General features: G+C 46.9%; 9 protein-coding genes across 12 annotated transcripts; 5 read left to right on the top strand and 4 right to left on the bottom strand.

Moving 5' to 3' along the window:
- Positions 1-1532: 1532 nt before the first annotated feature.
- Positions 1533-5215, bottom strand: LOC9657951 (probable NAD kinase 2, chloroplastic). 3 transcript variants are annotated; one of them, XM_024685961.1, is made up of 9 exons: positions 4957-5215; positions 3448-4905; positions 3265-3386; positions 3034-3175; positions 2757-2978; positions 2630-2704; positions 2472-2573; positions 1828-2032; positions 1533-1776 (listed from the first exon to the last, which is right to left on the bottom strand). In XM_024685961.1, the coding sequence occupies exons 1-9, from the start codon at positions 5137-5139 to the stop codon at positions 1772-1774; spliced, it is 2514 nt and encodes an 837-aa protein (XP_024541729.1). In that variant the 5' UTR covers positions 5140-5215; the 3' UTR covers positions 1533-1771. The 3 variants fall into 3 exon arrangements, with proteins under 3 accessions (XP_024541729.1, XP_002981035.2, XP_024541731.1); XM_002980989.2 differs by lacking the exon at positions 1533-1776 and adding an exon at positions 2135-2351 and having other exon boundaries at positions 1934-2032; XM_024685963.1 differs by lacking the exon at positions 1533-1776 and adding an exon at positions 2125-2351 and having other exon boundaries at positions 1939-2032.
- Positions 5216-5277: 62 nt separating this feature from the next.
- LOC9657949 (U1 small nuclear ribonucleoprotein 70 kDa) lies at positions 5278-7547 on the bottom strand. The gene is made up of 10 exons (XM_002980987.2): positions 7438-7547; positions 7268-7382; positions 7143-7222; positions 7015-7090; positions 6900-6964; positions 6763-6825; positions 6055-6136; positions 5835-5997; positions 5714-5779; positions 5278-5656 (listed from the first exon to the last, which is right to left on the bottom strand). The coding sequence occupies exons 1-10, from the start codon at positions 7516-7518 to the stop codon at positions 5335-5337; spliced, it is 1113 nt and encodes a 370-aa protein (XP_002981033.2). The 5' UTR covers positions 7519-7547; the 3' UTR covers positions 5278-5334.
- A 21-nt stretch (positions 7548-7568) lies between these two features.
- Positions 7569-10132, bottom strand: LOC9657948 (methionine--tRNA ligase, chloroplastic/mitochondrial). The gene is made up of 12 exons (XM_002980986.2): positions 9773-10132; positions 9575-9718; positions 9344-9493; positions 9121-9288; positions 8934-9058; positions 8789-8879; positions 8628-8726; positions 8394-8574; positions 8227-8342; positions 8009-8167; positions 7826-7954; positions 7569-7763 (listed from the first exon to the last, which is right to left on the bottom strand). Exons 1-12 carry the CDS (start codon positions 10040-10042, stop codon positions 7647-7649), a joined length of 1749 nt encoding a protein of 582 aa, XP_002981032.2. The 5' UTR covers positions 10043-10132; the 3' UTR covers positions 7569-7646.
- A 5-nt stretch (positions 10133-10137) lies between these two features.
- LOC9646978 (phospholipid-transporting ATPase 1) lies at positions 10138-14699 on the bottom strand. Of its 2 annotated transcripts, XM_024685960.1 has the most exons (8): positions 12666-14699; positions 12323-12599; positions 11493-12258; positions 11303-11426; positions 11013-11232; positions 10484-10951; positions 10333-10423; positions 10138-10288 (listed from the first exon to the last, which is right to left on the bottom strand). In XM_024685960.1, the coding sequence occupies exons 1-8, from the start codon at positions 14317-14319 to the stop codon at positions 10190-10192; spliced, it is 3699 nt and encodes a 1232-aa protein (XP_024541728.1). In that variant the 5' UTR covers positions 14320-14699; the 3' UTR covers positions 10138-10189. The 2 variants fall into 2 exon arrangements, with proteins under 2 accessions (XP_024541728.1, XP_024541727.1); XM_024685959.1 differs by having other exon boundaries at positions 10138-10423; positions 12666-14698.
- Positions 14700-15125: 426 nt separating this feature from the next.
- Positions 15126-18068, top strand: LOC9646977 (MLO-like protein 14). The gene is made up of 13 exons (XM_002981135.2): positions 15126-15618; positions 15691-15748; positions 15804-16042; positions 16104-16220; positions 16303-16369; positions 16443-16537; positions 16612-16686; positions 16756-16841; positions 16901-16991; positions 17062-17268; positions 17327-17394; positions 17452-17512; positions 17574-18068. The coding sequence occupies exons 1-13, from the start codon at positions 15493-15495 to the stop codon at positions 17994-17996; spliced, it is 1713 nt and encodes a 570-aa protein (XP_002981181.1). The 5' UTR covers positions 15126-15492; the 3' UTR covers positions 17997-18068.
- Positions 18069-18222: 154 nt separating this feature from the next.
- LOC112350225 (trichohyalin-like) lies at positions 18223-19527 on the top strand. Its single transcript, XM_024686058.1, has 7 exons — positions 18223-18387; positions 18452-18634; positions 18698-18829; positions 18889-19029; positions 19087-19153; positions 19212-19297; positions 19362-19527. The coding sequence occupies exons 1-7, from the start codon at positions 18223-18225 to the stop codon at positions 19506-19508; spliced, it is 921 nt and encodes a 306-aa protein (XP_024541826.1). The 3' UTR covers positions 19509-19527.
- Positions 19528-19572: 45 nt separating this feature from the next.
- On the top strand, positions 19573-21293 carry LOC9646976 (alpha-ketoglutarate-dependent dioxygenase alkB). The gene is made up of 5 exons (XM_024686057.1): positions 19573-19679; positions 19730-19851; positions 19906-20333; positions 20405-20540; positions 21199-21293. Exons 1-5 carry the CDS (start codon positions 19573-19575, stop codon positions 21291-21293), a joined length of 888 nt encoding a protein of 295 aa, XP_024541825.1.
- LOC112350224 (putative pentatricopeptide repeat-containing protein At3g01580) lies at positions 21101-23865 on the top strand. Its single transcript, XM_024686056.1, has 2 exons — positions 21101-21136; positions 21199-23865. The coding sequence occupies exon 2, from the start codon at positions 21301-21303 to the stop codon at positions 23863-23865; it is 2565 nt and encodes an 854-aa protein (XP_024541824.1). The 5' UTR covers positions 21101-21136; positions 21199-21300.
- An 853-nt stretch (positions 23866-24718) lies between these two features.
- On the top strand, positions 24719-26282 carry LOC9646974 (cytochrome P450 71A1). The gene is made up of 3 exons (XM_024686054.1): positions 24719-25567; positions 25622-25873; positions 25938-26282. Exons 1-3 carry the CDS (start codon positions 24719-24721, stop codon positions 26280-26282), a joined length of 1446 nt encoding a protein of 481 aa, XP_024541822.1.
- Positions 26283-27874: the final 1592 nt, after the last annotated feature.

Here is a 27874-nt window from a genome sequence, read left to right as displayed (position 1 = left end):
CTTGCCCCCACCGGCAACTCTCTCAGATTTCACAATAGCTTTGTGATACTCTTCAAATTCAAACCTACGACAGCCAGGTGTTTCTATAATTCCCTGCTTGAACACCTCTTCTGCCACTTTGTGCTTATCTCCTTGGAAGTTAATCAAAGATTGTGATGAATGTTCCTCCACATGTCATTGAAGGAGATGAGGTCTGTTGATTCCAAGGTACCGATGGTGAAGAGCTTATAGAAGATTTATGTATTATATGGATCATTTTTACATGTTTTTAGCCCAACTGCAACTATTATTGGCTTTTTTCTGATAGCAATCATCACCATATCTTTCTACTAGGGAAAAGTCTAATTCTACAGGGCCCTAGCTTTTGCCATTTTGTTCTGGCCACAATACGTATTTCATATTATAATTTTTTTTCAATATTTCAAAATTCAATAGATAATTTTCACAATTCAAGCTACATAAGAAAGTTACCAACACAATTGAATAACAAATGATTTGAAGTGAAACTCAATATTTATTCTGGATAGCCTGATACATTTGATAAGTTTAAAAACTTTTTTGGGAAACTTTCAATAAAAGTTTATTCAGCAACTTCAGCAAACCTATATTAATCACAAAATTAAATTTATAAAAATCAATATATAATTTAATTTATGTTTTTGTGCATAATAAACTCTAGAAACCACAAATTCATGTTTTTTCTTGCCGGGTTTTCACATGTTAACATTAGATTATATAAGATAAGTCTGTACTTTCAATAAAATAATATAAATATAATTATAAATGTATCTAATATAGTTTTTCTACTCTTGAAAAATCCAAAGAAATAGAAGGATATGAATAAACATAATTTTTCTATTAAAAACAATTGGTAATAATATTATCATGCTAAAATATAGCTAGGCTGTATGCAACACGTGTTTCCAATAAAATAATACAAATATTCTTGCAATTTGACTAAATATCAAGCGACAAAAAGGAAATATATAAACAATACATAAACAATGTCAAAGAAATGGCAAGAGCCGTGACAAATGGGGAGGGAGCTGTTGCAGGAATCGATATGCTAGGAGGATATTCAACGAAATTAGCAGCGGCAAACGTTCAGTCTGGTGGTACCAGCCACTTACCTTTCTTACTAAATTATTAATGTTTGATTGATAATGAAATTTATCATTTAATAACAATGATGGAATTAGGCAATTTGTTTTTGTGATGTATATAATCTTAAACAAGCAAAACCTTGCCTCTATAGGCAACTCTTTCAGATGACTTCAATAGCTTTGTGATTCAAACCTATGGCAATCAAGACTTATGCTTAAACAACTGCATCGCCAATTTGCCAGACAAGTTATATTTATATAAGATTTTCAAGTGCATATTTGTAGATAATTATTTTACACTAACTCAAAAAGCTCTTAAAATCTATCATGTATATCCAAGTTGGATCGAATATATCGATATGTGGTTAATAACTGTATTCTATATGTATAGAAATTAGTGACATGTTTTAATCACAATAACTTAATATATAAGTATATACCTGATCAAGAAAAGATCATTCTAGTGGTTGAATTATCATTAGTGGTTTATTAACATGAGTAAGCCCATGGTACCGACCGCGCCCGGCTGCGCATATTTTCTTCAGCCTGATCCGCAAGGAGGTCTACTTCACCAATGCGGCATCATCGTCGGGGCGAAGGTGGCGAACACTTAAATTTGGAGTTTACGCTTTTTTTCATGTCCCAGCAGTGCCAACTTAGCTACGTCGTTAACCTGCGAAAGAAGAGCACTAGTTTATGGGAAAACAAATCCTGGCGTGTGCACCTGTGATCGACTTTTGCTCGGCTCGTTGGTTCCAGCCAAAGCATCGAGACAAACTGGCAAACCAATCATCTGTTTGATCCCGCTTATTTACCGTCGACATGGGATGCTTGCTCATGCTGATTCGGATGGATTCACCCATTTTGAGGGGATGCTTTCGCTTCCCGTCGAAAGAAACAAATGCCGAGCTCCTCGCGTCTTCTGGAACCTGTGAAAGCAGCAACAGTTAGAACAAGCGTCAATATGATGATGAAAACACAAACTTCATGCAAGAAAGACATGTATCTTTAGGCAACCTACAATGAATAACCTGTTAGTCAGTGAAGTAGAGCCATCTGTTCTTTACGAGCACTCCAGTTAAAGCATCTGTCTAGGCTCCGAAACCAATCGGACGTCTGGTCGGATTTGTTAACTGTAGGCATTGGATTCCTGCCCATATGAATTCGCACCAAATCGCCTTTGGTGAGCTGCTGCCTCTTTTTCCCGTCAAACGAGACCCAAGCATTGCTTCTTGAGTCACTGGGAACCTGCAAAGTAAAAACTGTAATGGTGCCATAGCTCTAGCTAGTCTCAGGGCGTCACGAAACTCAAGCGAGGGTGCATGAACCACGCCAAAAGTCCAGAAGTGAACAGAAAAGTTAGCGTACCTTCAGTTCAAGAATAGCAGAGTCGGGTAGGATCACTGGACGAAACGATAACGAATGAGGACAGATGGGCGTGAACAGCATACAAGGCACATTCGGATGAACCTGAGATCATAGAATAAGCCAGTTAGATAAAGTTTTCAAACCAATCTATTACTAACCATTGATCCTCCAGCAGCAGTGGAGTAAGCTGTGCTACCAGTCGGTGTGGCTACTAACACCCCGTCCGCTTGAACCTGTGAAGAGAGTTGTCACAAAACCTCCATTGTCCACGGAAAAAAAGCTTACCTTTGTGATGAGCCGGTTCCTTTCGTAACATTCGATCTTGCAGAGATAAGGATTCGATCCTCTGTCCACGACAACTTCATTAAGAACTTCAAAGACCTTCCCTGAAACCGGTTGTCCATCTCTGACGATTTCACACCTCAAGCGCATACGCAAAGTAACATACACCCCTTCTATTCTATTTCCGTGTATGACCGCGCGTAAGTCTTGTTTGAAGTCCTCAAACTAAAAGCATGGGCTTGTGTTAGAACCTTTGCAATCAGCAAGAACGAACACTTACGGGATGAGCAGTTAAGAATCCGAGGGAGCCAAGATTGAAAGAAACCACGGGAGGAACAGCACTCCTAAACAAATTGGATGCATGCAAGATGACTCCATCTCCACCGAGGCACACCACAAAATCAACTCTTTCATGGAGCTCGCTGCCAAGTCAAAAACAAAAAGATTTTAGCCAAGAAACAGACTAAAACAGAAAAAACAGACAATAATAAATCGTCTGAGAAGAAATCACCCAATATCGTGATTGTAGAAAGTCTGGATGAATCCGAAACCCGGAAATCTGGCAAATCGATCGTGTACGTCAGGTTCAACCATAACATTCATGCCTTCGTGATTGTACAGAAACGAAGCCACCTGGTCACAGAGAAACCACGAAAACTAAGTCATCGTAACCAGAGACATACCAAGCTCTCACCTGTTTCGCCTCTTCCATGAGCTCCTCTCCCAGCTTCTTTAGCAACAAAACCGTTTTTGGTGCAGTCTTCCACATGAGCATCTGCTGTTGTGTACTGGGATGCGTGAATGCCAGCGTCGACTCCGTCACTCTCTCCCTGGTGCAACTATAACCATCTGTTCTCACGAGATACATCTCGGCCTTCTTCCTCGACTGGAGCCTGACGACACCGGTTTTCGAAGCGCACATATCACCTTGGACAGCGCCGTTATCATCTTCTTCCTTTGCTCGGCCACCAGCTCGTCCATTCGTGCTACCTCCAGATGGTTTGCTAGGCACCTCAACCTTGGCATTGAAGCGTCCATTTTGTGCGTTCTCGTCTGGATCCAAACGAGAGTAGATAGTCCTTCTTTGCCGCCGGGCGGAGCCTGGCAGCGTACGTTTCCTCTTGAAAAATCTTGCCATAGACATGCGAGAGAAGACATCCGGCCCCGGCATTTGAGCCTCGAAGGGACTCGTTGTTCTTAACATGTTGGCTGCAACCTTGGAGCTTTCAGAGGCTTTGTCAGGTGTCTCCTCCAGAAATATGTCTTCGACTGTGCACATCGGCTCGCTACAGTTACGATCCAAGCCTCCACGAAGCACAAACTCCCGCCACCTGGATACCATCGCTGATGCTCTCACCACGCCGGCATAGCTTTGCAGGAAAACCGGCCGATTCGCAGCATCCGAGACGATATCCGCAAACTCGCGCACTTGTTCCATCGTCGGCGCTGTCTGCACTGACACGGGAATTCTTACTCGCCTTATTCTCCCAGACGCTTCGGCTTTCATGAGCGCTGCTTCGGCCAGTTCGTTCTGAGGATCTTCATCTCTCAAATCCACAATCGTCTTAAACTCCCGCTGTAGCAACCACTCCAAGCCTTCCTCATTGATGTTCCCACCCCTCCAAAACTCCACCAAATTCTCGTCACCTTTCTGGAGCTTGACAGTCGCGAAGTTTGGAATGTGTCCATAGCACGGTGCTCCATCGGGACGAGGAAACCCAGCGTCGAGGCAAACGTTGGTCAGCCTGTGTAAGATCCTGTAAACCGCTAGATTCTGGTCTCCTTTCGCCGGTAACAAGGACTGGAGAGAGGTACGTAACGACGAGCAACACCCTCTAAGCTTGGATCGAAACCGAGCGAGGCGAGGAAGCCTTTCTTCCTCCTCGTTCGAGTAGCCACCTAGAATGTCCAGCCTTCCCTGATGGAGAGTAGCTCCAATGCACCCCAGCCCAGCCACCACTTTCTCCTCCAAGGACGAACTAAACACACCTCGAGCACCAACGTTCTCGTCGGCGCTCTCTAACCGACGTAGAGATTCCATCACGGTCCTGTGGAGCTGCTCGGCAAGGCGCTGGATTCGACAGAAGGCTTCTATCTCCGCAAGATCGCCCGATAGTGGCCCGAGGGAGAATTCCTGGACTTCCTCCTCCTCCTGTAAGCTTTATCGTGAATCCGACTCTAGCGCAAGAAGAAATTCATGTACCTCTATCCAAGAAGCCTTGTCCGTCACCGGGATTGCTCTCAATCCGCTCGATTTGGCGCTCCATCGCTGGAAATTCGCGCTCCGCCACTGCTGACGCTTGCGATTCAGCACACACGCCGCGTCCGGCAAGAGATTATTCGCGGTGTAGTAGATTGCCTGCTGCCAGATACTGGCGACGATCATCCTAGCTAATCCGGCACCTCCTACGCTTCAATCGCTCATAATCCAGCCGAGAAGCAGTTGCCGCCACGGTCGATCATCCTCCACCACCAGCATTACCTCCCATAAACCCTAAAGAATCTTTCATAGAATCTTCGCAAGTAAATCAAACTAAAGCCGTTGAAAGAAAGTATACAAGGACAAATAGATAAACGTATTCTAGTCCATCTCCATAGGCTCTCTAGAACGAGACTTCTCACTTCTATCGCGATCTTTGTCTCTCTCTCGCTCGTAGCCTCTATCGCGCTCTCGATCTCTATCACGCTCTCGGTCTCTCTCGCGCTCCCCTCGTTCGTGATGATCTCGGCGGCCTCCTCTTTCTCGGTCCCTCTCTCTTCCACGGCTTCTTTCTCTATCTCCACGGGGCTCCCTATCCCGGTCTCGGTCCCTCTCTCGGTGCCTCTCCCGGTCTCTCGGCCTGTCTCGATCTTTGTGATCTCTATCACGGTCTCTCTCTCGATCGCGATCTCTTTCTCGGTCTCTGCAAAATGAAAAAACTTTTAGACAGCTCAAAACTATACACAAAGGAAACACAAACCTTTCGTCCGGGCTTCTCTCGTCCCTGGGCTTCTCCTCAGTTCTAGCGCCCCCTACTTGTGGTTCTCTGAGGAAAAAAAAAAGGATTTTCAAGAGCACAAACGAAAGAGATAGGAGCATACCGGCCGGAGTACTTTTGATTCACTTCGTCGCCACCGACACGAGTAGACCCCAGACCACCGCCAAGCCTCCGGGGTCTCCAGTTCGGCACCGTCCGACCACGCTCGACATCAACTAAAACTCTCCGGTTATCAATTTTCCGTCCATCGGCTTGTTTGTAAGCAGCTACAAGCAGAACAAACAAATTCATATCAGCAAAGCTTGCAAAAGGAAACCACGTACCTTTCATGTCGCGTGTATGGAAGTACTCGATGAAAGCATACCCGCGAGGCTTATTACTGTCCTTGTCATGGACAAGGCGAACCTGGAGAACGAAAAGAGCATTAAGTAAGACGATTCTCGCGCTCTGAAGAGCACAAACCAAGCGGACTATTAAAATGCACGCTATTCCACACGGCAGACATGAAGGCATTAAGCCTCACTCGCCGTGCCCAGCTTCAAAGACATAAGATACGCGTCGAGAGTAACGAGTTTCAAACTTTGTTGGCTTACCAGTAAAACCCTCTTACCAGGGGCGAAAGCAAACTAGCATGGCTGACTCTAAACTAGGAAAAGGTTTGAGATTGCCTGTCTAGACTCTTGTTCTAGCCAGATAATTTCGGTGTGTTGCTAATCTGCAAACAAACAAACATGCGCTCCAAGTCTTGGATATTTGTCAATCCGATGAAGTAAAAGAAAAAAGAAGAAAAGGGCTTATACCTGATGAACACACTTACTTCTCAGTCTTCAGAAACAAAACTCATGCAGTGGAGTAGAAGAAAGCCATGGAAACATATCTGCAGCTTAGACAAGTATGTGCTTTCGATGCAGCTAAAATGTGATGAGAAAAATAAACGGGAAAATGGTAAGGATAAGAGTGAACTCACAACAGGATATCTTACCACAGTCGAGGAGTTGTAAGCTCCTTGACCACCACAGTTGGATACCTACCCTTTTTATTGGACCATATGCCTCAAACTCCCTTTTAATTTTGTGTTCCGTTGTCTCGTAACTCTATGGAAAGAAAAAAAAAAGAACAAAGGACAAGATGAAGCCTTGCCAGGACATAGAGGAGAAAAGAAACTTACAATCCTCGCGACAAATAGTGTTTTGTATGGATCGCCCTCAATGTTGGAATCGGTTTGAGGGTCATCTGAAAGAAACAAAATGAGCATCGAAAGATGAGAATCCATGACGACTCACATTTTTCCAGATCCTCAGTTGCCTTCTCCGCCCCCTTCTCCAGACGAACGCTATGGATCCTTGCTCGTCTTTGAGACTGAAAATCACAAGTTTAGAAACAAGGAAAAAAGAGACTCCGATTGTCATACCGGAGTTTCAGCTTTCACAATTGGAGGACTGTACTCCGGATCACCCGGCTCCGCAAAGTGTTGGACAAATTGTGAAATACCTGGTAGAGCTTAAGAAACCAGTCCCACGAGCAATCCTTTCTTACCATGATACGGTGGAAGATTCCGCTTCTCCGGCGGCGGCTTGTACTCGAGAGGAGGCCGCGGCTCGAAGAGCTTCAAAAGATTCGCAGTCAATCCGGTGGGATGGCTCTGGCCGATCTGAAAGAAAAGGGCTGAGAAGCCGATCAAAGAGAAGAGGCGAGACGAGACTTACCAGTTTGAGCTGCTGGACAGTGGCCCGGTTCTGCGCAGCCTTGGGGCGCGCGGGCATGCCGGCGACATTGTAGTCGTTCATCGCGAAGACCCTGGGAAGAACACAAAAACCCTAACCTGCGCCGCAGATAATAAACGGATATAAAGGCGGATATTCTGCTTAAGAGCCGCAAGAGAATATTCTGCTCGAGAGGATATTCAGCTTACAATCTAGACGGCAGCCTTTGCGAGGCTACTATCGGCCACTTCGGCTTCGATCTTTGGGAATACTGGCGATGGAGTAGCGACGAGCTGGCCAGCTTTGAGACCACCCCATCTTGTATCGTCCTGGGAGTAAAAGAAGAAAAATCCATAAGTTTTGGAAGCAAAAAATTCTAGTAGCGACATACCCAAGAGATTTGGTTGAAATGCTCGTCTTGATAACCGAGCTGTAGCCACATTCTTTTGCAAAGATCTGGTACCACTGGCGAGAGTGCCACCGAGAGAATTCTCACGGACTCCAAGATCACGGCCAAGTCCTGGGAAAGCTATGTGGTGAGCAACGATGTTTGATAGATGTTTTTAGCACGAACCTTTGCCGCTGCCTCCGCTGCTGGAGTTGCTTTTTGTTTGAAGCCCGTCCATGGAGCGCGCTCTTCCAAGTAAGCGTTTCCCGTGTTCGCTAAGGATAGTAGAGCCTCACAGGCCGACGAGAAATGAAGCTCAGAGTAGCGTCTCTTCGCGCGTGCAACCTGTTGATCAGAAACAAAAATTGCTCATGACTATGCGCAGCAAGAATCTGTAAGCTTACAGCTGCCTCAGCAAATACCCGCACGGGATTTTCTTCCGGGATGGACTCCGAGTCGACTGATATTGTTGACGCACAGTTCTTTTTCAAAAGACCAAGCGTTCTGTTGAGAAGATTTCCTGCACAACGATGGATGTGTGGGTCAGAGAAGACTTTGTGAAAATATATACCGATTGTGTTGGCTAGATGTGCATTCACGATGGTTATAAACCGCTCCTCTGAATAATCGCCGTCTCTGCCAAATTCCATCTCGTTCAGAAAGAAGTATCTCACAGAATCAACTCCAAATCTCGAGACCAGCTCCTGTGGCTCGATTGTGTTGCCTAGAGACTTTCCCATCTTCAAGCCATCCTGGAAAGCACAATAACGAGTCAACAAAAAAAAAAAAAAGAACCCATGGATACCTTTGTGAGAAATCCATGGCCGAACACTGTTTCTGGTATTGCAAACCCCGCTGACCAAAGCATTGCAGGCCAATAAACGGCATGAAAGCGTAATATGTCCTGTCAAAGTTGGAAGAAAAAGAAAAAACTTTAGGAGAAATAAACCGGCTACTCGAACGAACCTTTCCAATGATATGAACTGAAGCTGGCCAGCCAGAAGCGGCTGCATTTTCAGGTGTCACTTCTTTTCCATCGAGTAGAGCTGAAATATACCTGCGCGCACAATCAATGTTCACCATATCTACACGTAGAAAACATGCGAAATACCCGAGTAGTGCATCGAACCACACGTAAATGGTCTGCTTCTTGTCCGTCGGTACAGGGATTCCCCATTCTACGGCTTCCCTGGAGATAGAAAAGTCGTGAAGACCTTCCTTCACCCATCCCAACACCTGTAGAACTAAACAGTGGGGTGTAAGATTTCCAAGAAGCCACTAATTGTTCCTCCAAGTACCTCATTCATCCGAAATGGAGGCCTCACAAAGGCAGGCCTGGTAGACAAGAGCTCCTCCAGTCGTGACTGATACTTCGATAGAGCAAAGAAGTAATTTTTCTCCTTGCGCTCTACGCAAGGCTTTCTGTGGATAGGACAGCAGTGTTCTTCGATCAAATCCTTGGCATCCTGCAATTCCATCGCAGCTGTTCTCAAAGGCAGAATAGCTATCAGAACTTTGTACCTTATACTCCTCGCAATTTACACAGTATAGTCCCTCATAGTTGGCACAGTAGATATCCTCTTTGTCATAAACTCTTTTGTAAAACTGTTCCACCGCGCGCTCGTGGGCTTCGTCTGTGGTACGAATGAACTTGTCGTAAGATATATTGAGCTGAAACGCAGAGAAAAGGAGTTAAGCGAGTCGAAGAAAAGAAAGCTAAATGGATGCAAGGATGCAAGTTAGAAAATTTACATCCTTCCAAAGACTTGCGTACTCGTTAGCAATCAAATCGCAATGTTCCTTTGGTTTCCGGCCTTTCGCAGCGGCAGCAGTGGCAATCTTCTCGCCGTGCTCGTCCGTGCCGGTCACAAACACGACATTCCTTCCTTGGAGCCTCTAAAACCACCCAAAAGTTATACCCAGCCTGGGCATATGCCGCAAAATCCATACCTGGAACCTCGCGAATGCGTCCGCGGCGATGGTGGGATAGGCGCTGCCCATATGTGGCGCCGCATTCACGTAATACAGCGGCGTCGTCACCACAAACGTCCTCCCATCGCGATCGTTCTCCTTCTCTGCTCTTACACTGGTGAATGCGGCGGAATTCCTCCTCGCCGCGGCCGATTTGGCGCTTCTGCTGAAGATCCAACGCGAGCATCGCAAAGAGAAGCAGAGATTGGGGGCGGCAGCGGCGGAAGAGGAATACAAACACTGGACCATTCCGCGCGCCAGGGTTTAGGGCTCATCCCAAAAATCCTGACGAATATGCCAGGAAACCGACGGTCCAAATTCGTTTTGAGCCGACGGTCCAGATCTAAGAATTTTTATGCAAAGTTGCCTTTCTATTCGTCTTCTTTACTCTCTTTGTCAGAGTAAGGAACATCGTCGAGCTCCACCATTCTGGGAGAAGGGGCGGACGATTTCACAAACTCCGAAATGGCGGCTCGATTTTTTAGCTCGAGCTCCCTAGCAATGTGAAGGTCAGACGGCCAAAACTTTTGCATCAGTACCTTTGCACAGAATCGGGGAAGCAACGCGACGACGATTACGAGTAAGATGTTTAGCCAAAACACCGCAGTCGATGCCATATGAAACATAACTCTGCGAGAGAAGAACACCACTAGAGATCAAAACAAGGAAAACTAAAGAGTGAGTGAGTACCTGTAGTGTGCGATGAATCCTTTGTCTGTCAAGGCGTCCAGCACGAAGAAACACGCAAAGGAGACGACGATGGATCCCCAGATCGCCGCGTGAGTGATCCAAGTCCAGTGTAGGACGTCCATAGCGAGGTGTAAGTTGACCAACACCACCACTGCTGCGGCCCATAAGCAGCCCATCCCCCAGATATCGATGGTCGTTCCCTGGAACGTAAAAAACGGTACGTAGAAGAGAACCAAGCTCTGCCACAGCGTGTCCAGCATCGTCGCCCAGAAGAGCACCGAGTTGTAGCTCTCGTTTCTCTGTCCGACACCGTAGAGTGGAGGAAGTCCGAGTAGAGTTTTGTGACTCAAGTCCTTGTCTAGAATCCCGACGACGATCGTTGGCACGGAGGTGTATATCAGCGAGTAGAACATCAAGTTCCAGTCGAAAAGCGCTGTCTGTGCGGAGAAGGCTGTGTGCAAAATGTACCTATAGGCAGATGTCAACGATAAAGGAAGAAAAGTGAGAAGAAAAACGAGAGTGAGCTTACCAGAAGAGCATCATCACGAACACGGCATTCCTGTAAAAGTTGTAGAGCACCATATACGCGAGACGCTGGTAGTTCCAGTGACCGTGGACGAGGAGAAGCCGTTTCAAGAATCGAAACTGGCCCAATGCAAAGTCAGATGCCATGACTGCTTGCCGACCTTCCTGGCCACTCAATCCAATTCCAACATCTGCTGTCTGTATCATGGAGACATCATTGGCTCCTGAGCACAACTTCGGGAAATGAAAACCACTTCTAGGCCACAAAAGTCAAAAAGAAAAAAAATCACTCACCATCTCCAATAGCGAGAGTCATGTCCTTTGTTCTTCGTTTCATCAACGAGACAATCCCGGCTTTTTGCAGCGGCGCGACGCGACAGCAAATAACGATTCTGCATGCTACGGCTAAGTCAAAGAGCTGCGAGAAAACACACCGAGAAAATGTTTAAGGTAAAAGAAACTTAAAAAAGAGAATATCACTTACGAGTTCTTCTACGTCCGGCGAAAGAGCGTGCACGAGACTGTTCCCATCGATAATAAGAGCCAGTTGTTTCTTGCGGGTAGAATCACCTTTAACAGCCTTCAAGTTCTTCTCTCCAATGTGCACGTCCTTGGTCTCAGCAATCCCATGCTCTCTGATAGCGGCTTTGAGTTTCTCGACGCAGAGCTCTTTCGTGTTAGCGTTGACAATTACTTTTTCCATGTCCGGAGTGAGAAGAGCGCAAGAAAAGCCAATAGAAATCGCAGTCTCCTGCTTGTCTCCTGTCAAGACCCAAACTTTGATGCCCGAATTTCGCAGGGACGAGATTGTTTCGGGTACTCCATCTTGCAACCTGTCCTCAATTGCAGTAGCTCCCAGCAAGGCCAGATTTCTTTCTATTAAACTAGCCGCCTCTCGGAGCAACTTCACCCTGTCCACCAGTGCCGTGCTAGCTATCTTGTACTTTTCGTGCCACTCTTCAAACTCGGGCTGCTCCAAATCCTTGAAAGCAACGACCAAAGTGCGCAATCCTTGCGTAGAATAGAAGTCCAAGTGCCTCTGTGTTGCAAACAGCACCCCTGCTTGCAAATGACCGTCTGCAAGGGAACCTGAGCCTGACTCTACTTGCTCGGATGGCCTGGCAATGATATCCATCACTGCTGTGTCCGCTCCTTTCACTAGCAGCTTGTACGTGTTATCGGGGCACTCCACAACGATCGACATGCGCTTGCGTACACTGTCGAACTCGTGAATTCCTACAATTTTGTAGCTGCAGCAAATGGTTCCACGTAACTGAGTGTTAGAGCAAACATTTCAGCACGAAGACTTGTCACCTTTTCTGCTCTCCAAGAACATCCAGTACTATCGTTGAAGTAGTTCGGTCTAAAAGTGTATAGCCGTAAGCAGACGCCGCAAAAACTAAAGCCTGCTCGTCTGGAGATTCAGCCTGATATTGCAGCGGTCCACTGTGGCGAGTCGGAACCACTGTATTGCAGGCCGCAAGCACCAGCATGTAACGGTGAACAAAAGTTGCTTCCGAGGACGTGACCTCCGTTTGAAGAAGTTCTAATAAGTTGGGGTCAAGACGAACGCCAGGCTTGAGATGGCTACCTACAACACAAACATAGAAACGATCATAAACATGAAACAAATACCTTAAACAGAAAAAAGAGTTACCTTCGACTTGCATGCCATCCGAGGAATCAGAAGTACCAGAAATTTTAGCTGCAAGAACGTTGCTATAATCAACCCCTCCAATGCTGGCTGAGTGGAATTCCATCTTATTCTCGGTTAGTGTGCCAGTTTTATCTGAGAATATGTATTTCACCTGTCCCAAGTCTTCGTTGATGTTTAGAGCTCGGCACTGGAGTCTCGAGTTTGACGGCGCGTGAAACATCTCAACGTCTCTCACCATGAAGTAACTCTGGCCGAGACGAACAAGCTCCATGGAGATGTACAAGGAAATCGGGATCATGATCTGGAACATGATGATGAAGCTGAGAAAAGCAAACACCCCCTCTCCTAAAGGTCCATAATACATGAACTTCTTGTCCGCTGTGTCACGCTTCTTGTAGTAAGGAAAGTTGTTTAGATCGCTGTCGTGATCGTGAACCCATTTTCCCATCCCAACACCGCCGGCAATACAGATGATCAGCAAGAAAAACGAGAGCCACAGTGTTTCCTTGTTCATATGCTGCTCCAGCCTGCTTCGTTTGGACTGCGCACCAGAGCTGTTGAGCATTGCCTTCGTCTCCTTTCCCGCATAAACCACAACTCCCACGATCCATGCGGTGTTTTTGAGCACACACCCGCGGAGTATGATGTTGTTTGGCCCGAGCGGAGCTTGAGTGTCATCGATCTCCAAGTACGCCACAAAGTCGTAGATATTCCTGTTTGGAGGCTCGCAGACGACTTTGCCGGTGATGGGAGCCAGGCCCGGATGCTTGCTTGCACTCTCCTGCCGCGCATATCTCGTCTTTAAGTTCGTCTCTCCGTCTAAATTGATGGTCTGGACGTAAGCTACTCCGTTTGCATCGCTCGTTCCCAGTAAAACTATATCACACGGAATGGACTCGTCCTGGAAAATCTTCACTACTTCCCCGGCTTCAATTTTCTTCCACCTCTTTGGCTCAAACCGGCCATTCTGGAACACCCAAGACAGCCTGTTGTTTTCTTCCCTGTCCGACCTGTGACGACCCCAGTCCTCGTAACCGTCCTTGATAGCCGTCACAACCAGCACGAAGAGGAGAGGAAACAGCGAAGCCAACCTCCCAAAAACCGCGAGCTGAGGAATCTGGTTGAGTATCACTATCAGGAGAAAGTAGATGTAGGCAACCCGATGAAACTGCTCAAACAGATTCCTGGGAAGGAACGAGATAAGCGTATATTTGCTGGTGCGGACCTTGTTCCCGGAGAACTCGAAGTTTTCATTAGTCCTGCCAGGATTGTCGACGTATACTACTCTTTCCTTCCTTGCATCAGTGCGAGCTGCTGGAGGAGGACCACCAGCACCCGAGGAAGAAGAAGGATGGCGATCGTGAGCTTGTAGTCCTTTGGAAGAAATCACCGAGAAAAGCCGAGAGCGAGCTGTGGCCGGAGCATTCTCACTCTGCATGGATCCTGGAGCTCCGAAAACTTCGCTCTGGAGAGCGCTTCCAGAAACTAACTCCCTGAAAGATTCGAACGAAGGGTCGGACACGTCTAGATGTGCCGATCCATCCGACCGGCTCCCTGTGCTTGATCGAGAGGGCCCGTGACCAATTCGCTCTCCATTCTCTGTTCGTGGCTGTTCCTCCTGGGACGATAAGAAACTGTTCCTCCCAAAAAACATCTTTCCTGGAAGCCCTTTTGCGGTCTCCCTCGCGGCCAAAAAATTATAAACACGGAGCTGTGGCACCAAGCTCGCAACCTCTTCTGTGCCATCCTCCTCAACTCATCTCCACCTACAGCGACCATCAAATCCCCCAAAACCCCCAGCTCTCTCCCAGAGGAAGGATCGTCTCAGCTCCTAGCTACGAAATCCCTCCTGCTTGATTTCCACACCAATGTAGCTCCGGGGAGAGATCTCTAGCGCTACAGATCCCCCCGCCGGAAATCCGCCGCGACATACCTGGAAGAAAAATGCGCTGCCCAGCGCGATGCCGCGATGGCGCCCCCAGATCGGCGTCCTCCTCGCTCCACGCGCGGCCTAGGGTTTGCAAAGAAGCATCAAATTAGAACTTAACGCCAGTAAAGAAAAAAGGGGGATGACGTTTCGGTAAAGCGGATTTCTGTAAGAAAACGATGGATGGATTCAGACACAATTTTATTTCCACGGATATGGAGATGAAATTCTCCACGATGGCTGCTCTGTTTTTTTCCCGTGACTGGCATCTCATAACAGTTGACAAGCAACCAAAGAACTCCAAGTTTTAATTTTTTTTGGGACTTTTTTTTTCGGCTAAGTTAATTGAAACTAATTGAAGATCGATAGAACATCATCGTCGATCACATAGAAAGAGAACTATTGACTGCGAGGAAGGCACGCTTTTCTTCGCTGACCACAGATTAAAAACGAAGAAAGCCAGATCGCGAGGAACTTTTCCTCCCATTTGCAGTGAAGCTCCCTTACTGGACTGGACTAAAAATCATTTTTTACGATTTTTACGTCAAAGCCTTAACACCAGTGAGAGAGAGTTCTTGTGCATTCAATGCGCTTCACTCTTTTCCTTTTGTCTGCGATCACAGCAAAGCGGTAGAGGTTTGCTAGAGTCTTTGCAAAAAGGTTTGGTCTTCTTACGCGTTCTTTCGGGGGAAATACTGACCCCATCATACGCGCATCACGCTTGAGCAGAGTCCATGGATTCGCCGACGAAGGGGCCTCGATATAAGTAGTTTCAACTTTAGAAATTGGGATTGTGAAGAAGAACAAGCGAAGAACACGAGTGTCGGGAAGCAACGTTGAGCTTTGCCGGGACTACACTCCTAATTGTATGGTTGGATAGCTAGAAATCGATCTAGAGATATGGCAGGCGGTGCTCCAGCGGGAAGAACACTAGAGCAAACTCCGACATGGGCTGTGGCGGTCATTTGCACGATGTTTGTGGTTGTCTCGCTAATTGGCGAGAGAACTCTTCACTACCTTGGCCATGTAAGTCTCTCTCTCTGCTCTTTCAGGATAAGCTCTAGCCCCGATTTATTTACTTTTGTGTTCGTTTCATAGTGGCTGTCAAAGACAAAGAGAAAGCCTCTTTACGAGGCTCTAGAGAAGATGAAAGAAGGTAAAAGAAGGATTTTTCCCTCTGAAGAGACACTAAAAACTTGGATTTGTGCCAGAGCTTATGCTGCTGGGATTCATATCTCTGCTCATCACTGTCACGGCGGAATCGATCAGCAAAGTCTGTGTCAGGACGACCTTCTTCGATGGGCATCTCATGCCTTGCAGCGCAGCAGAAGCTGCAGGAACCACTGAACCCGAGCACTTTCTTATCAACAGGAAATTGTCCGAGTACTTTATGGATCAAGTCGGGTTGCCACGACGATCATTGGCTGGCGCAGGGAACTCCTGCGCAGAGGTACGATCCCAAGAACATTTTTTTCTTGTTGGTTTTTGTGCTTAGTTCTTCCTTGCTACAGGGAAAAGAGCCATTCATCTCTTTTCTTGGCCTCGAGCAGCTGCACCGTTTTCTCTTCGTGATGGGATGCACACACGTCTTCTACTCGTGTCTCACCATGCTTCTCGCAGTTGTCAAGGTTGGTGTTCCAAAACGCTTTGACAGAGAAATTGCATGATCTCATCAGAAACTTCTAAATCTCTTTGAATTCTCGCGAGCAGGTTTATAGCTGGAGGCGCTGGGAAGACGAAGCCCATAGTCATGTCGACAACCAGCAAAACATGGCAGGTAATTCTTGTTTTGACCGACCGAGAGTGATCACAAAGGCTTACAAACTTCTCCTTCTGTTTTTGCCACCCAGAATTTTGCAGGAACTTGACAATGAAAAGGCAATCGACTTTCGTCCAACACCACGCATCAACACCTGGTAGTCGCAATCCCGTCATCATCTGGGTGGTGAGCATATTATATCCTTCGTAGCTAGTTTCCAAAACTTCGTCAGGATCTAAGTTATTCGCGTGACTGCGCAGATTTGTTTCTTCCGCCAGTTCGGGCAGTCTGTTACTCGCCCGGATTACCTCGCGCTGAGGCTGGGATTCGTCACTGTAAGTTGAACGAGCCTAGTAAAACTCTTGGAAGATCTTCAAACTAAATCACACTGACTTGCCTCGCAGAAACACTCCACGGGACCAAAATATGATTTTCACAGCTACATGATTCGATCGATGGAGGACGAGTTCAAGGAAATCGTGGGAATAAGGTAAGCATTTGACACTTTTTGATCGTAAACTGAAGTTGTTTACATGATGAACGATGCAGTCCTTTGTTCTGGGTCTTCGTTGTTCTCTTCATGCTCTTCAACGTCGATGGATCCAACTTATACTTTTGGATGTCGTTTCTTCCGATAGTGGTAAGATCCTCTCCATGGATGGAAGCTCCAGTAAATCTTAAAAGACTGATTTTTTTTTTCCTTGATCCAGATGGTGTTGATTGTCGGAGCTAAACTCCAGCGAATTATCGCCCAGCTCGCTCTCGAAAACTCGGGACTCTCGGGACCTTTGGATGGTGTTCATCTGAGACCGCGCGATTCACTCTTTTGGTTTAGAAGGCCACAGTTGATGATGCATTTGATCCACTTCATCCTCTTCCAAGATGCTTTCGAGCTCGCAACTTTCTTCTGGATCTGGGTAAGTCCTGTTTTTTTCTCAAGACATTGTTCAACGCTCGGGGTGTGAGTGATTCCAGTGGCAATTCGGATGGGATTCATGCTTTATGAGCAAGAAATCATTTGCTTACATTCGTGTCATCACGGGGTAAAGTTTCTAGAGTTGTTTCACGAACTTTGTTTTCATACTCGGTAACTTTGCTAGATTCTTGGTCCAAGTTCTTTGTAGCTACAGCACCTTGCCACTCTACGCTCTTGTCACTCAGGTACTCTCTCTTTACGGAGACGAAGAGAAACAAAACCTCAATCTTTTCTACGGTTTTCCAGATGGGATCTAACTACAAGAAGGCGATCTTCCAAGACAACGTCGTGGAATCCCTCCACCACTGGAAGAAAGTTGCGAAACACCGAGCAAAAGAAGGAAGCTCACACGCGGGATCAAACGACGGTCAGGAGACCTTCCACCACCACCACCGTGAAAGCCCGCCACCGCCGCCAATTGCCGAAATCGAGCTAGAAAACGAGGGTGGCGCCAGGCACGTAAGATCAACAGCCAGATACATGAGAAACATCGAAAAGGTTCCAAACGTTTTCACTCTCCCCAACGACACGCTCTTGAGTCCAAAGCTCCCGGAGTACAGCCCAAGCGTGGAGCAGCGCAATGTAGAGATGATAAAACCCACGTATGGAAGGCACAACCCCGCCGCCGACGCATACGATCCTAACCAGCAAGGAAGATCGATGGAGTGAGTTATGTTTTTTTCTTTTTTTTGACATGTAAAATTATATATATGTCAATTTCGGTAGTATATTTTGTTTTTATATTTTTTTTTAATCACCAAGAAATATTTGTAAAGTAATCAAATATTTATTAATAAAAATGTAAAAAGTCATTTAAAAAATGTAATTTACTTCGTCAAATTTTACCAAATTCCTTTAAAAGTATAACCGTTGGAATTTTAGGGTAACTGTCTTAATGGTGGACGCGCAGCGCTACCAGGAGCTCAAATGCTCCATCCAGGAGCTGAAATCCCAGGTGAGAGCTAAAGCTTCGCCGCGCCTGGCTCTTCCAATGCCGGCGGCCGCGCCTCCCAGCGCCTCGATGCAGCTACTGCAGCTCCAGTTTGATCTTCTCGAGGAGGTGTGAGAGCATTCTCTCCTCTCTGTTGGTGTGTGGCTTGGCGTGATTTCCACTTGCAATGCAGGCGAGGCAGGAGGAGTTTTTGAGGCTCCAGGGCCGGGTGCTGGAGCGATCCAAGCACCTTGAGGTTTTCAGGGCGAAATGCGAGAAGAAGATCAAGAAAGGAGAGGACAACTTTTACCTTCTTAAAGAGAACGTACGAAGGATGGAATGTCAATTCTGCGAGCGTGTATCTGCTGCTGAGCAGGTATTTTCCTTCCGTTCTTCGTGTTCTTCGGCTCTCAATTTGTGTGTCTTAGCTTTCTCGCAGGATTTCTTGGACGAGCAAGAGAAACTAAGAAGTAGATATAAAGATCTCGAGGTGGAGCAGCTCCAGCGTGAGCGTGATCTTATAGCCAGCTACGATTCCACCATTTCTCGCTTGGAACGAAACAACGATGAGGTGAATCAACTTCTCTCTTGCTCACAAAATCTTGGGAATAACTTGTATCTTCTTTTCAGAAAAGCGTGGCCAAGAAAGTTATCGAAGAACAGCTCAAGCGAGTAATGGACGAGAACTCCCAGCTGAGGGAGCGGATCATGCTTTTGGAGCTGGAATCGAGATCGGCCAAGGACGAGTTTCGTCGCATGTACCGCGAACAGGTCTCACTGAAGCTTTTAAAACGTTGATCAGTTTTCTTCATAGCTTTACTCTTCCAGGAGAAGCAATGGAACATCAAAATCCAAAGCGTCACCGAGTCACACGAGTGCGAGCTAGAATCCTTGAGTGAGTTTCTACGATTCAGCAAACCAAGTAGAGAAACTGATGCTTTCACATTTTCCAGAGTCATCCATGGAGAAGGAAGGATCGAAGATCAAAGAAGAGAAGCTCCAGCTAAGTTCCGAGTTCCAGGAGTACAAAGCTCAAAAGGTTCGAGTAGTTCTTCCGGGATATTGATTCGCTGCGTGCTTAGAGTGCTTGCTTGCGATTCCAGGTGAAAGAGATGGATCTTTTGGATCAGCGAATTCGCGCGGCGCTCGAGCACAAAGATGCGAAAATCTTGCACCTCAATCGCGAGCTCCAAATACTCCAGCAACAGTTGAATCAGGCAAACAACCTGTTCGAACAAGAAATTGCATGAAAGCCCCCATGTTTTCATATGTAGCATATTCGCTCGAATCTTTTTCGAGCAAAAGCCCTAAGAAATGGGCTACCTGGATGCCCAAGCCGGCGATGGCGGGCGCACGGCGTTCCGGCGCGCCGAGAAGAAATACAAGCTCTACAAGCAATCCACGACGCACAAGCACAGCAGGTAAGACTAGCGAAGAAATTCCAGCTCGATTTCACGAGTTGTCGATCCAGAATGGAGATCCCAGTCACGGATCTCTCTCAGGTCATCGACTTCGAGAGGATTCGCGATGGCGATGGTGTTACGCGACTCGATCATTCGGATTTTCCTGTTTATGCGCTGGAAGGCCACACAGGTACGTGATTATGGATTACTTCTTTCTCTATGTTCTATGTTCTATGTTCTATAGGATTCTTCTTTATTCCTCGAGCTGTGCCGCACGACCAGCAGTTCCACTGGATTCGCGAGGCACTCACGGTTTTTCCCGAGCCTCCAAATCGGACAAGTCACAGTGCTCACTATGGTCCTTTGTTTGGCTTGTGGTCTTCTGCCACCAAAAAGAGAGTGCTTTCTCCAACCGGGCCTGTGGACATATCAGCTCAGCTGTGCTCGGGATCTCTCAGTGCCTGCCGAGAGGACAAGAATGACGAGCATGAATCTTCGATCAGGCCTCGCACGCTCGAAAGTAGCCGTGAGGAAAACGGAGATTTGTTTGTAAGGAAGTGGGAGTTTGCGGATCCGGGAGACGAGAGAAAACAGGAAGGAGTGGTTTCGGCGACAGCACTTCTTCGTAAGCTGCGGTGGGCAACTCTGGGAGTCCAGTTCGACTGGTCCAAAGTGAGTCGAGCTTTTCAGGATCTTCTTTGCGTGCTTCTTACGAGCTTTCTTTTTTATTTCTGCTCTTGCAGCGAGCTTACGATATTTCCATTCCATATCGAAGTTTTCCACCGGCGCTTTCAGAACTGGCAACTAAGTTGGCATCACCAGCGATGAATGGTGACCAGTTTCGTGCCGAGGCTGCTATTGTTAATTTCTTTGGTCCAGGTATGCTTTTCTTTGCGTATCCGAGATATTGACTTAGTGCGATCTAGATGATATGTTGGGAGGTCATATAGACGATATGGAAGCGGACTGGAGCAAACCAATCGTGAGCATCAGGTGCTCTCTCTCTATTCCTTTTTTCTTGTAAAACTCTCACACTTTGAGCTTCAATAGCCTGGGTTGTAAGGCAATCTTCTTGCTTGGAGGCGAAACTCGTGACGATCCACCCGTGGCAATGTTCTTGCGGAGTGGAGACTGTGTCCTCATGGCTGGTCCTTCCAGACGCTGCTTTCATGGTATGTAGTCTCTTTGGTGTTTCGAGATAAACCATCGCGATGTTATGACTTAACACGCAGGCGTGCCAAGGATATTTACAGGTTGCAAAGAGTCCGACCTGCCAGATTTCTCAGCTCTTGCAATGGGCGAGATCAAAGAAAACGTTGCAATTCTGGACTACATTCAACAGTCCCGGATAAACATAAATATCAGACAAGTGTTCTAAGGTGAGTTAAAATCGTCGTTTTGTCCTTGTTCTCCAAATACTAAACCATTCTACTTAATGTAGGAGCGAGACTGATTTTGACACTGAAGAAATCCAGGTAACTTAATCTTTCGGTGTAAAAATCTTTCGTTGGGCAGTAACGTTTGATGCTGTGTGCAGTGATTTTGTTTACTGGGCTCCAAGACAACCAGTTGACCGTTACGGCATATGCTGTTGCCTTCGGGGTTTTAGAGGAGCTTAGTAGGGTTTTGTAGATAGAGGATGCTCATGGCTATGGCGGTGGACAACGCAGGTACGTGGGGGAAATGTAGCGTTGCCGGCAGCAGTTCTTCGTCAAGAGGGCAGTCTCGGAAGAAGCTGGGCTGTAAGGATATCTCGAGCACTCCTCTGAGAAACGAGTTTTTGACACTCCGCAAGAAGAGCAGCCGATGCTCTGTAGTGTCTGCTTCGACGAGCTCGACCTCTCCGGAGAGCTTTGATAAGAGGAAGCTATCCGAGGCAGTCAGCAAGTTAGAGCTCGCTGAGACGGTGAGCGCCACTAGCTACGGACAGCTCTTGCGTGCCTGTGGCGAGCTCAAGGCACTGGAAGAAGGGAGGAGAGTCCACGCACACATCGAGAAAAGAGGCATGGACAAGGACTTGTACGTGCGGTATAGTTTGATCCGGATGTATCTCAGGTGTAGGGGAGCCTCTGGACTGGCCGACGCCAAGAGACTGTTCTTCAGCATGAAACGCAGGGATGTCATACTTTGGACGGAGATGATCGGTGCTCACGCGCGACTGGGACAGTCCGACGCTGCTCTTGAGCTGTACAAGCGGATGAGAGTGGAAGGGGTGATGCCAAACAAGGTGACGTTTTTAACGCTTCTTGGAGCTTGCTCGAGCCGGGAGAAGCTGCCTGATGGGAGGGTCGTCCACAAAAGGATAGTCGAGCAGGGACTAGAGTCAGACGTAGCAGTGGCCAACGCTTTGCTCAAGATGTACATTGCGTGTGGATCGCTTGAGGATGCGAGCACCGTCTTTGAGGCTATGAAGCAGCGGGATGTGGTGTCGTGGACGACGATGATCATGAGTCATGGACAGGATGGGACGGGAAAAGAGGCCGTGAAGCTCTTCAGAAGGATGCTCGTGGAAGGACTCAAGCCCGATTGCATTGCTTGCGTTGCTCTCATCAACGCTTGCGCTAGCGGGATGGTGCTGGACGAAGGAAGGTTCATCCACGGCTGTGTCCGTCGCAGTGGTTTCTACGAAGATGTTTCGGTGGGAACTAGTCTGATCAACATGTACGGGAAATGCGGTAGCGTCGAAGAGGCCAAGGCTGTCTTCGACGAGTTCTCGAGCTCACATACCAGCGTCGTTTTTTGGACTGCGATGATGGCAACTTACGCACAAAACGGTCGCAGCGAAGCCCTCCATCTCTTCAGAGCAATGCAGCTACAAGGCATCAGGCCCAATGAGATGACATTTGCGACAGTGATGAACTCTTGTGCCAGCTATTCTACTCTTGAGGAAGGCAGAGCAGTTCACGCTTTGATCGTGGAGAGTGGGTTTGACAGTGATCCCGTGGTTGCGAACTCGATCGTAACCATGTATGGAAGGTGTGGAGAACTGGTGGAAGCCGGGAGGATGTTTGACAAGATGCTCGTGAGGGAGGCCAGTACGTGGAACGCGATGATCACAGCTTGTGCACAGCACGGCCTCTGGGATGAGGCTCTCAAGCTTTTCTACCGGATGAAGCAGCTTGGGGAGAAGCCGAACAACATCACTCTTGTGGGAGTACTATCGGCTTGCGCTCATGCTGGACTGGTGGAGGAAGGATGCAACAACTTTGCGACTATGCACGACTATTTCGGGGTCAGGCCAACTTTGCAGCACTATGGTTGCATGGTGGATCTCCTAGGCCGTGCGGGATGGCTGCGTGAGGCAGAAGAGATGATCAAGACCATGCCGTTCCAGGCCGATGCTGCGATGTGGACGGCGTTTTTTGGCGCGTGTAAGACTCATGGAGACGTGGAAGGAGCTCGTCGCGCTGCCGAGATTGTCATGGAGCTGGAGCCGAATAACACTGGAATGCTGGAGTTTTTGAGAGCCCAGAGCTTCTCGGAATCAGCTTCAAGCACAGAGAGTTCGGAAGAACAAGAAGCAAAGGCTGGTGAGCTAAAGAAAGATGCGTGCTTGCAGCCAGGTTCCAGCACAGAAGAAGCTGATATCCAACCGGCGAGTACTGAAAGCGCAGCACCAGATGAACCAGTTCGTGGGAAGGCGAACTTAGACGCCGAAGAAGAAGAAAGTGAAGAAATGGGAGAGAACTTGGAGCCTGCTTCGATCATAGACAACACAGGCAAACAACGAGAAGGCAAATCAGCTGGCTTAGAAGCAGCAGATGACATGGAAGACCAGCATCCGGATGGTCCAGGCGAAGCACTGCTTCACTCATGGGATTCACAGGCTAGCAAAGAAGAGAACTCACGATTGAGTGAAACCGTGACCGAGTTCTCCGACGCTACAGCAGCTCCGGAACAGCTCTCAGAGGCCAACTCCAGAGATGAAGTTCTTTCCATCAGTCCAGAAGACGCACAATCGCCAGGCGTGCCGGACCGGGCGTCCAACGGCAGTGCCAGGGATTCAAGGTATCAAGGGGTACAGGAAGCAGACGAGTGCTCCTCACTCACAGAAACTCGTGAAGACCAGGCTCAAAACGGCAGTGCTAATCCTTTGCGAGAGATGGACGAAGAGCTAATCCTTTGCGAGAGATGGACGAAGAGTTTCGGGGATTCATTCATGGAGATCTTTCTGGAGCTTTGGCAAGGCGGCTGCTGTGGCTGACGGTGATGGCGGTAACGATTCGAGGGAATGGGCTATGGTCTTTGTGCGTTGCGCTCGCAAGCCATGCCAAGCTGTGATCGTGGACTCCCATGTTAAGAAGGTTGGATTGGATGAGAGATGGAACTTTCATTTCTTTCTTCTTCCTTTATTGAGACTCGGCTTTGCTAGAACTTGATTTTAACGAAATTAGTACAATAGGTACATTGGTCTCCCAATTGAACGTATCCAAAACAACAACATATAAAGGTAGAAGTCTTTCACAACAAAAGGGAAAACCTTGTCTATCAGGTCATAAAATTTGACTAGGAATGGACGTCCTCTATTTCACAGCTTTAAATTACAAAGTTTACAAAAGCTGACCCATCAGGTACTGGATTGGAATGCACAAATTCAAATCATGCGTACCAAAATCAGTCTCTAATGCTGAACAACTGATGTTCCTGAATTAACTGGTGTGTTGACCATGTACTTTCAATAAAAGTGACCTCAAAATTTAGCATAGCTCTAGCTCTTTACGTTATTCCGGTCCAAAAAGGTTTAAAAGCATCTTTCCAGAATCTAGGAGGAATATGATGCGATTTACGATTTACACGAAGAATTGAAGACGAGGAGGAGTAGCAGGAAGATGGGGTGAAGCCTCATGATACTTGAATAAGGCACAGACGCACGAGATGGGCCTTCAATTTTGAAACCTTGCATTTTTTTAGATCGAAATAAAACCAGAAAAGGGTGTTTAATTTTACTTCAAAACGTAGAAGGGTTGTTTCTCGCTTCCAGCTTATAGAAGTTTCCGTCATAGAAACATTCCACCTTTTCAAGTGTTTATAAGGACACGCTACATTTCCAAACTTCCATGGAGCACATCACAGTTTTTTTCGCCTTCTTGGCTTCTTTCTTCTTGGTGATCTTCTACTATGATCGATCTAAATCACGCAGCTCCCATGTCATGCCTCCAAGCCCCCGGGCCTTTCCAATCCTCGGCCACATTCCACTCCTGGCCAGCACTTCCCGCGGGCCGCATCTCATCCTCTTCGATCTCGCCAAGAAGCTCGGCCCGATCTTCTACCTCCGCCTGGGCTACACCCCCACGATCGTCATCTCGTCAGCCAAGATCGCCCAAGAGATCCTCAAGTCCCACGACAGGACCTTCTCCTCGCGGCCATCGCTCACGTTTGCCGAGGCGATCCTCCCAGACGATCTCGTCTTCGCGCGCTATGGCGCGAGATGGAGGGAGCTCCGCAAGATCTGCACGCTCGAGCTCTTCACCGCGCGCCGCGTGGGGAGCTTTGCGGCAGTGAGGCAAGTGGAGATGGAGAAGTTCCTGGCGATGCTCTCCCAGAATCTGGGAAGAACGGTGAACATGACGCAGGAGCTCACCGTCCTCACCTTGGAGATCATGCAAACGCTCGTGTTTGGGACGAGCCGGACCTTCGATGCCAAAGATTTCCTCCACTTGATCCGCCAGGGGAACGAGCTGGGCGGGAGCCTACACATCGGCGATTACATCCCATCGCTAAAATGGATGGATCCCTCGCTGCCCAAGCTGAGGACCTTAGCAGATAATTTCCATGCCTTGCTTCAAGCACACATTGACGAGCACCGATCCTCCATAGCCAAGCAAGGCCATGGCGGCGAGAGCTTCCTGGACGTCTTGCTCTCGCTCGACAACATGTCAGATCTTACCATCCGGTGCCTCATGCTGGTAAGACTGGGGGTTGACTTGAGTGTTGACTAACTCGTTGGCCGTTCTTGCTAGGATGCTGTGAGTGCAGGGCTGCACACGACTGCCACAGCTATAGACTGGGCTCTCACGGAGCTACTTCTTCATCCACAAATCTTGGCAAAAGCCCAGAAGGAATTGGACGACGTGATCCCTGCTAGTAGCGCCATAGTGAGCGAGGCCGACATTCCCAAGCTCAAGTACCTCGGCGCGATTGTCAAGGAGACACTGCGCCAGCACCCTCCGGCGCCACTCATGGTTCCACGCGAATCCACTGCCGACTGTAAGGTAAGTAGTTTAAAAGGTTTGATCCTCGCTAGATCGCTTAATTTCTTATCGACATGTATGAAAGCTTGAAGAAGCTGGCTACACAATCCCAGCCAAGACCCAAGTGTTGATCAACCTCTACGCCATCGGCCGGGATCCAAGCATCTGGGAGAATCCTCTGGAGTTCATCCCGGAGAGGATGAGCAGCGAATTCAATGCGGCCGTGGAACTCATGACGTTTGGCTTTGGCCGGCGATCCTGCCCGGGGATGAACTTGGGGATGACTGCTGTTCATTTTGTTCTTGCCAATCTTCTCTACAGATTCAACTGGACAACACCAGATGGTAAAGAGGTGGACGTGGGCGAGGGGGTCGGGTTCACGCTCATGCGGGCTCGTCCACTTGCATTGGTTCCACTTCTCCGCAAGTAATGAAACATATTGACTGGAATAAACAAAGACACTTTAGGCTGCTCTTACTTTGTGCCAAGGTTAGATTGGAAGCTCCCAATCTGCTGCTTCTATTCACAATTTTCAGGCAATTATCTCAAAAGATCTACCATTTTGGAATGGAATCGCAATTAGGGCAAAGATCTTGATTTCTTCCTCGCCATTGCAGTCCAGTTAGCATATGCTTAAGTAAACATCTATATATTTAAAATATATTTGAATATTCTAGGATATTTTACCAATTAATGGTTATTATTCATTTAAATTATTTATTTATTTATTTGTTTGCTCAAACAAACTTGTAAGGGGACTGAGATGGTAGTGAATATATCTAAAATATGTTTAGATATTCTCAGATATTTTACCATGTAAAGGTTGTTATTCATTTAGATTAATCTTGTATTTATAATTTATAAACTTTCTTAAACACTTTCTAGTATATTCTTTTTTATTCTACCATCTAATTGTTGATATGGAATAAAAATAATTTTGTGTTTATAAATTATGAACATGTTTATAATTATAATCTTTTATTTGATCAATTGAATAATAAATAAAAATAATTTATTAAAAATTAAAAATAAATTTCTACGCATTGCATGTAGCAACGCTTGGTTTGCTTAATACTAGTGTTATTATTACTTATTAATCCAATTGATCAAATAAAGTTTATAATTATAAGCATGTTTGTAATTTATATATACAAGATTAATTTTATTGCATATCAACCATTAGATGGTAGAATAAAAAAGAATATACTAGAAAAGGTTTAAGAAAGTTTATAAATTATAAATACAAGATTAATCTAAATGAATAACAACCATTAGATGGTAAAATATCCTAGAATATCCAAGAATATTCTAGGTATATTCACGACCATCCCTATAGGTTTGCTTAAGCAAACCAATAACACGTAGCAAATTATTATAATTTCCTTCCTAAACATTTAAAAAAGATTTCATAATAATTAAAAATTGAATTAATATAAACTAAGTGCAACAAATTTGTTTCTGGAGACATGGAAGGAGCTCATCGCACTAGATCTTCTTCTCTCCCACTTTTTTTCCTGCGGGCTCCTCAAAGATCGTCATATCCATATCTATCTATCAACTGCATGGCATTGTGAGTCTATCCGAATTTCGCTGCCCCGCAGAGATTGTCATGGAGGTGGAGCCGAATAACACCGGAATGCTGGAGTTTTTGAGCCCAGAGCTTCTCGGTTTGGAAGAACAAGAAGCAAAGGCTGGCGAGCTAAAGCAAGATGCATGCTTGGAGCAAAGTTCCAGCACAGAAGAAGGAGAAGAAGCTGATATGCAACCGGTGAGCACTGAAAGCGCACCACCAGATGAGTTATTAGGAAGGCGAACTTAGATGCTGAAGAAGAAGAAAGTGAAGAAATGGGAGAGAACTTGGAGTAACACAGGCAAACAACAACGAGAAGGCAAATCAGCTGGCTTAGAAGCAGAAGATGACATGGAAGACCAGCATCCGGATGGTCCAGGCGATCCACTACTTCGCTCATGGGATTCACTGTCTCACAATCGCCAGGCATGCCGGACCGGGCGTCCAACGGC

The sequence above is a fragment of the Selaginella moellendorffii genome, unplaced genomic scaffold, assembly GCF_000143415.4.
Source record: "Selaginella moellendorffii unplaced genomic scaffold, v1.0 SELMOscaffold_47, whole genome shotgun sequence".
In the NCBI taxonomy this organism is placed as follows: Eukaryota; Viridiplantae; Streptophyta; class Lycopodiopsida; order Selaginellales; family Selaginellaceae; genus Selaginella; species Selaginella moellendorffii.
This window is presented reverse-complemented; position numbering and strand designations above follow the sequence as displayed.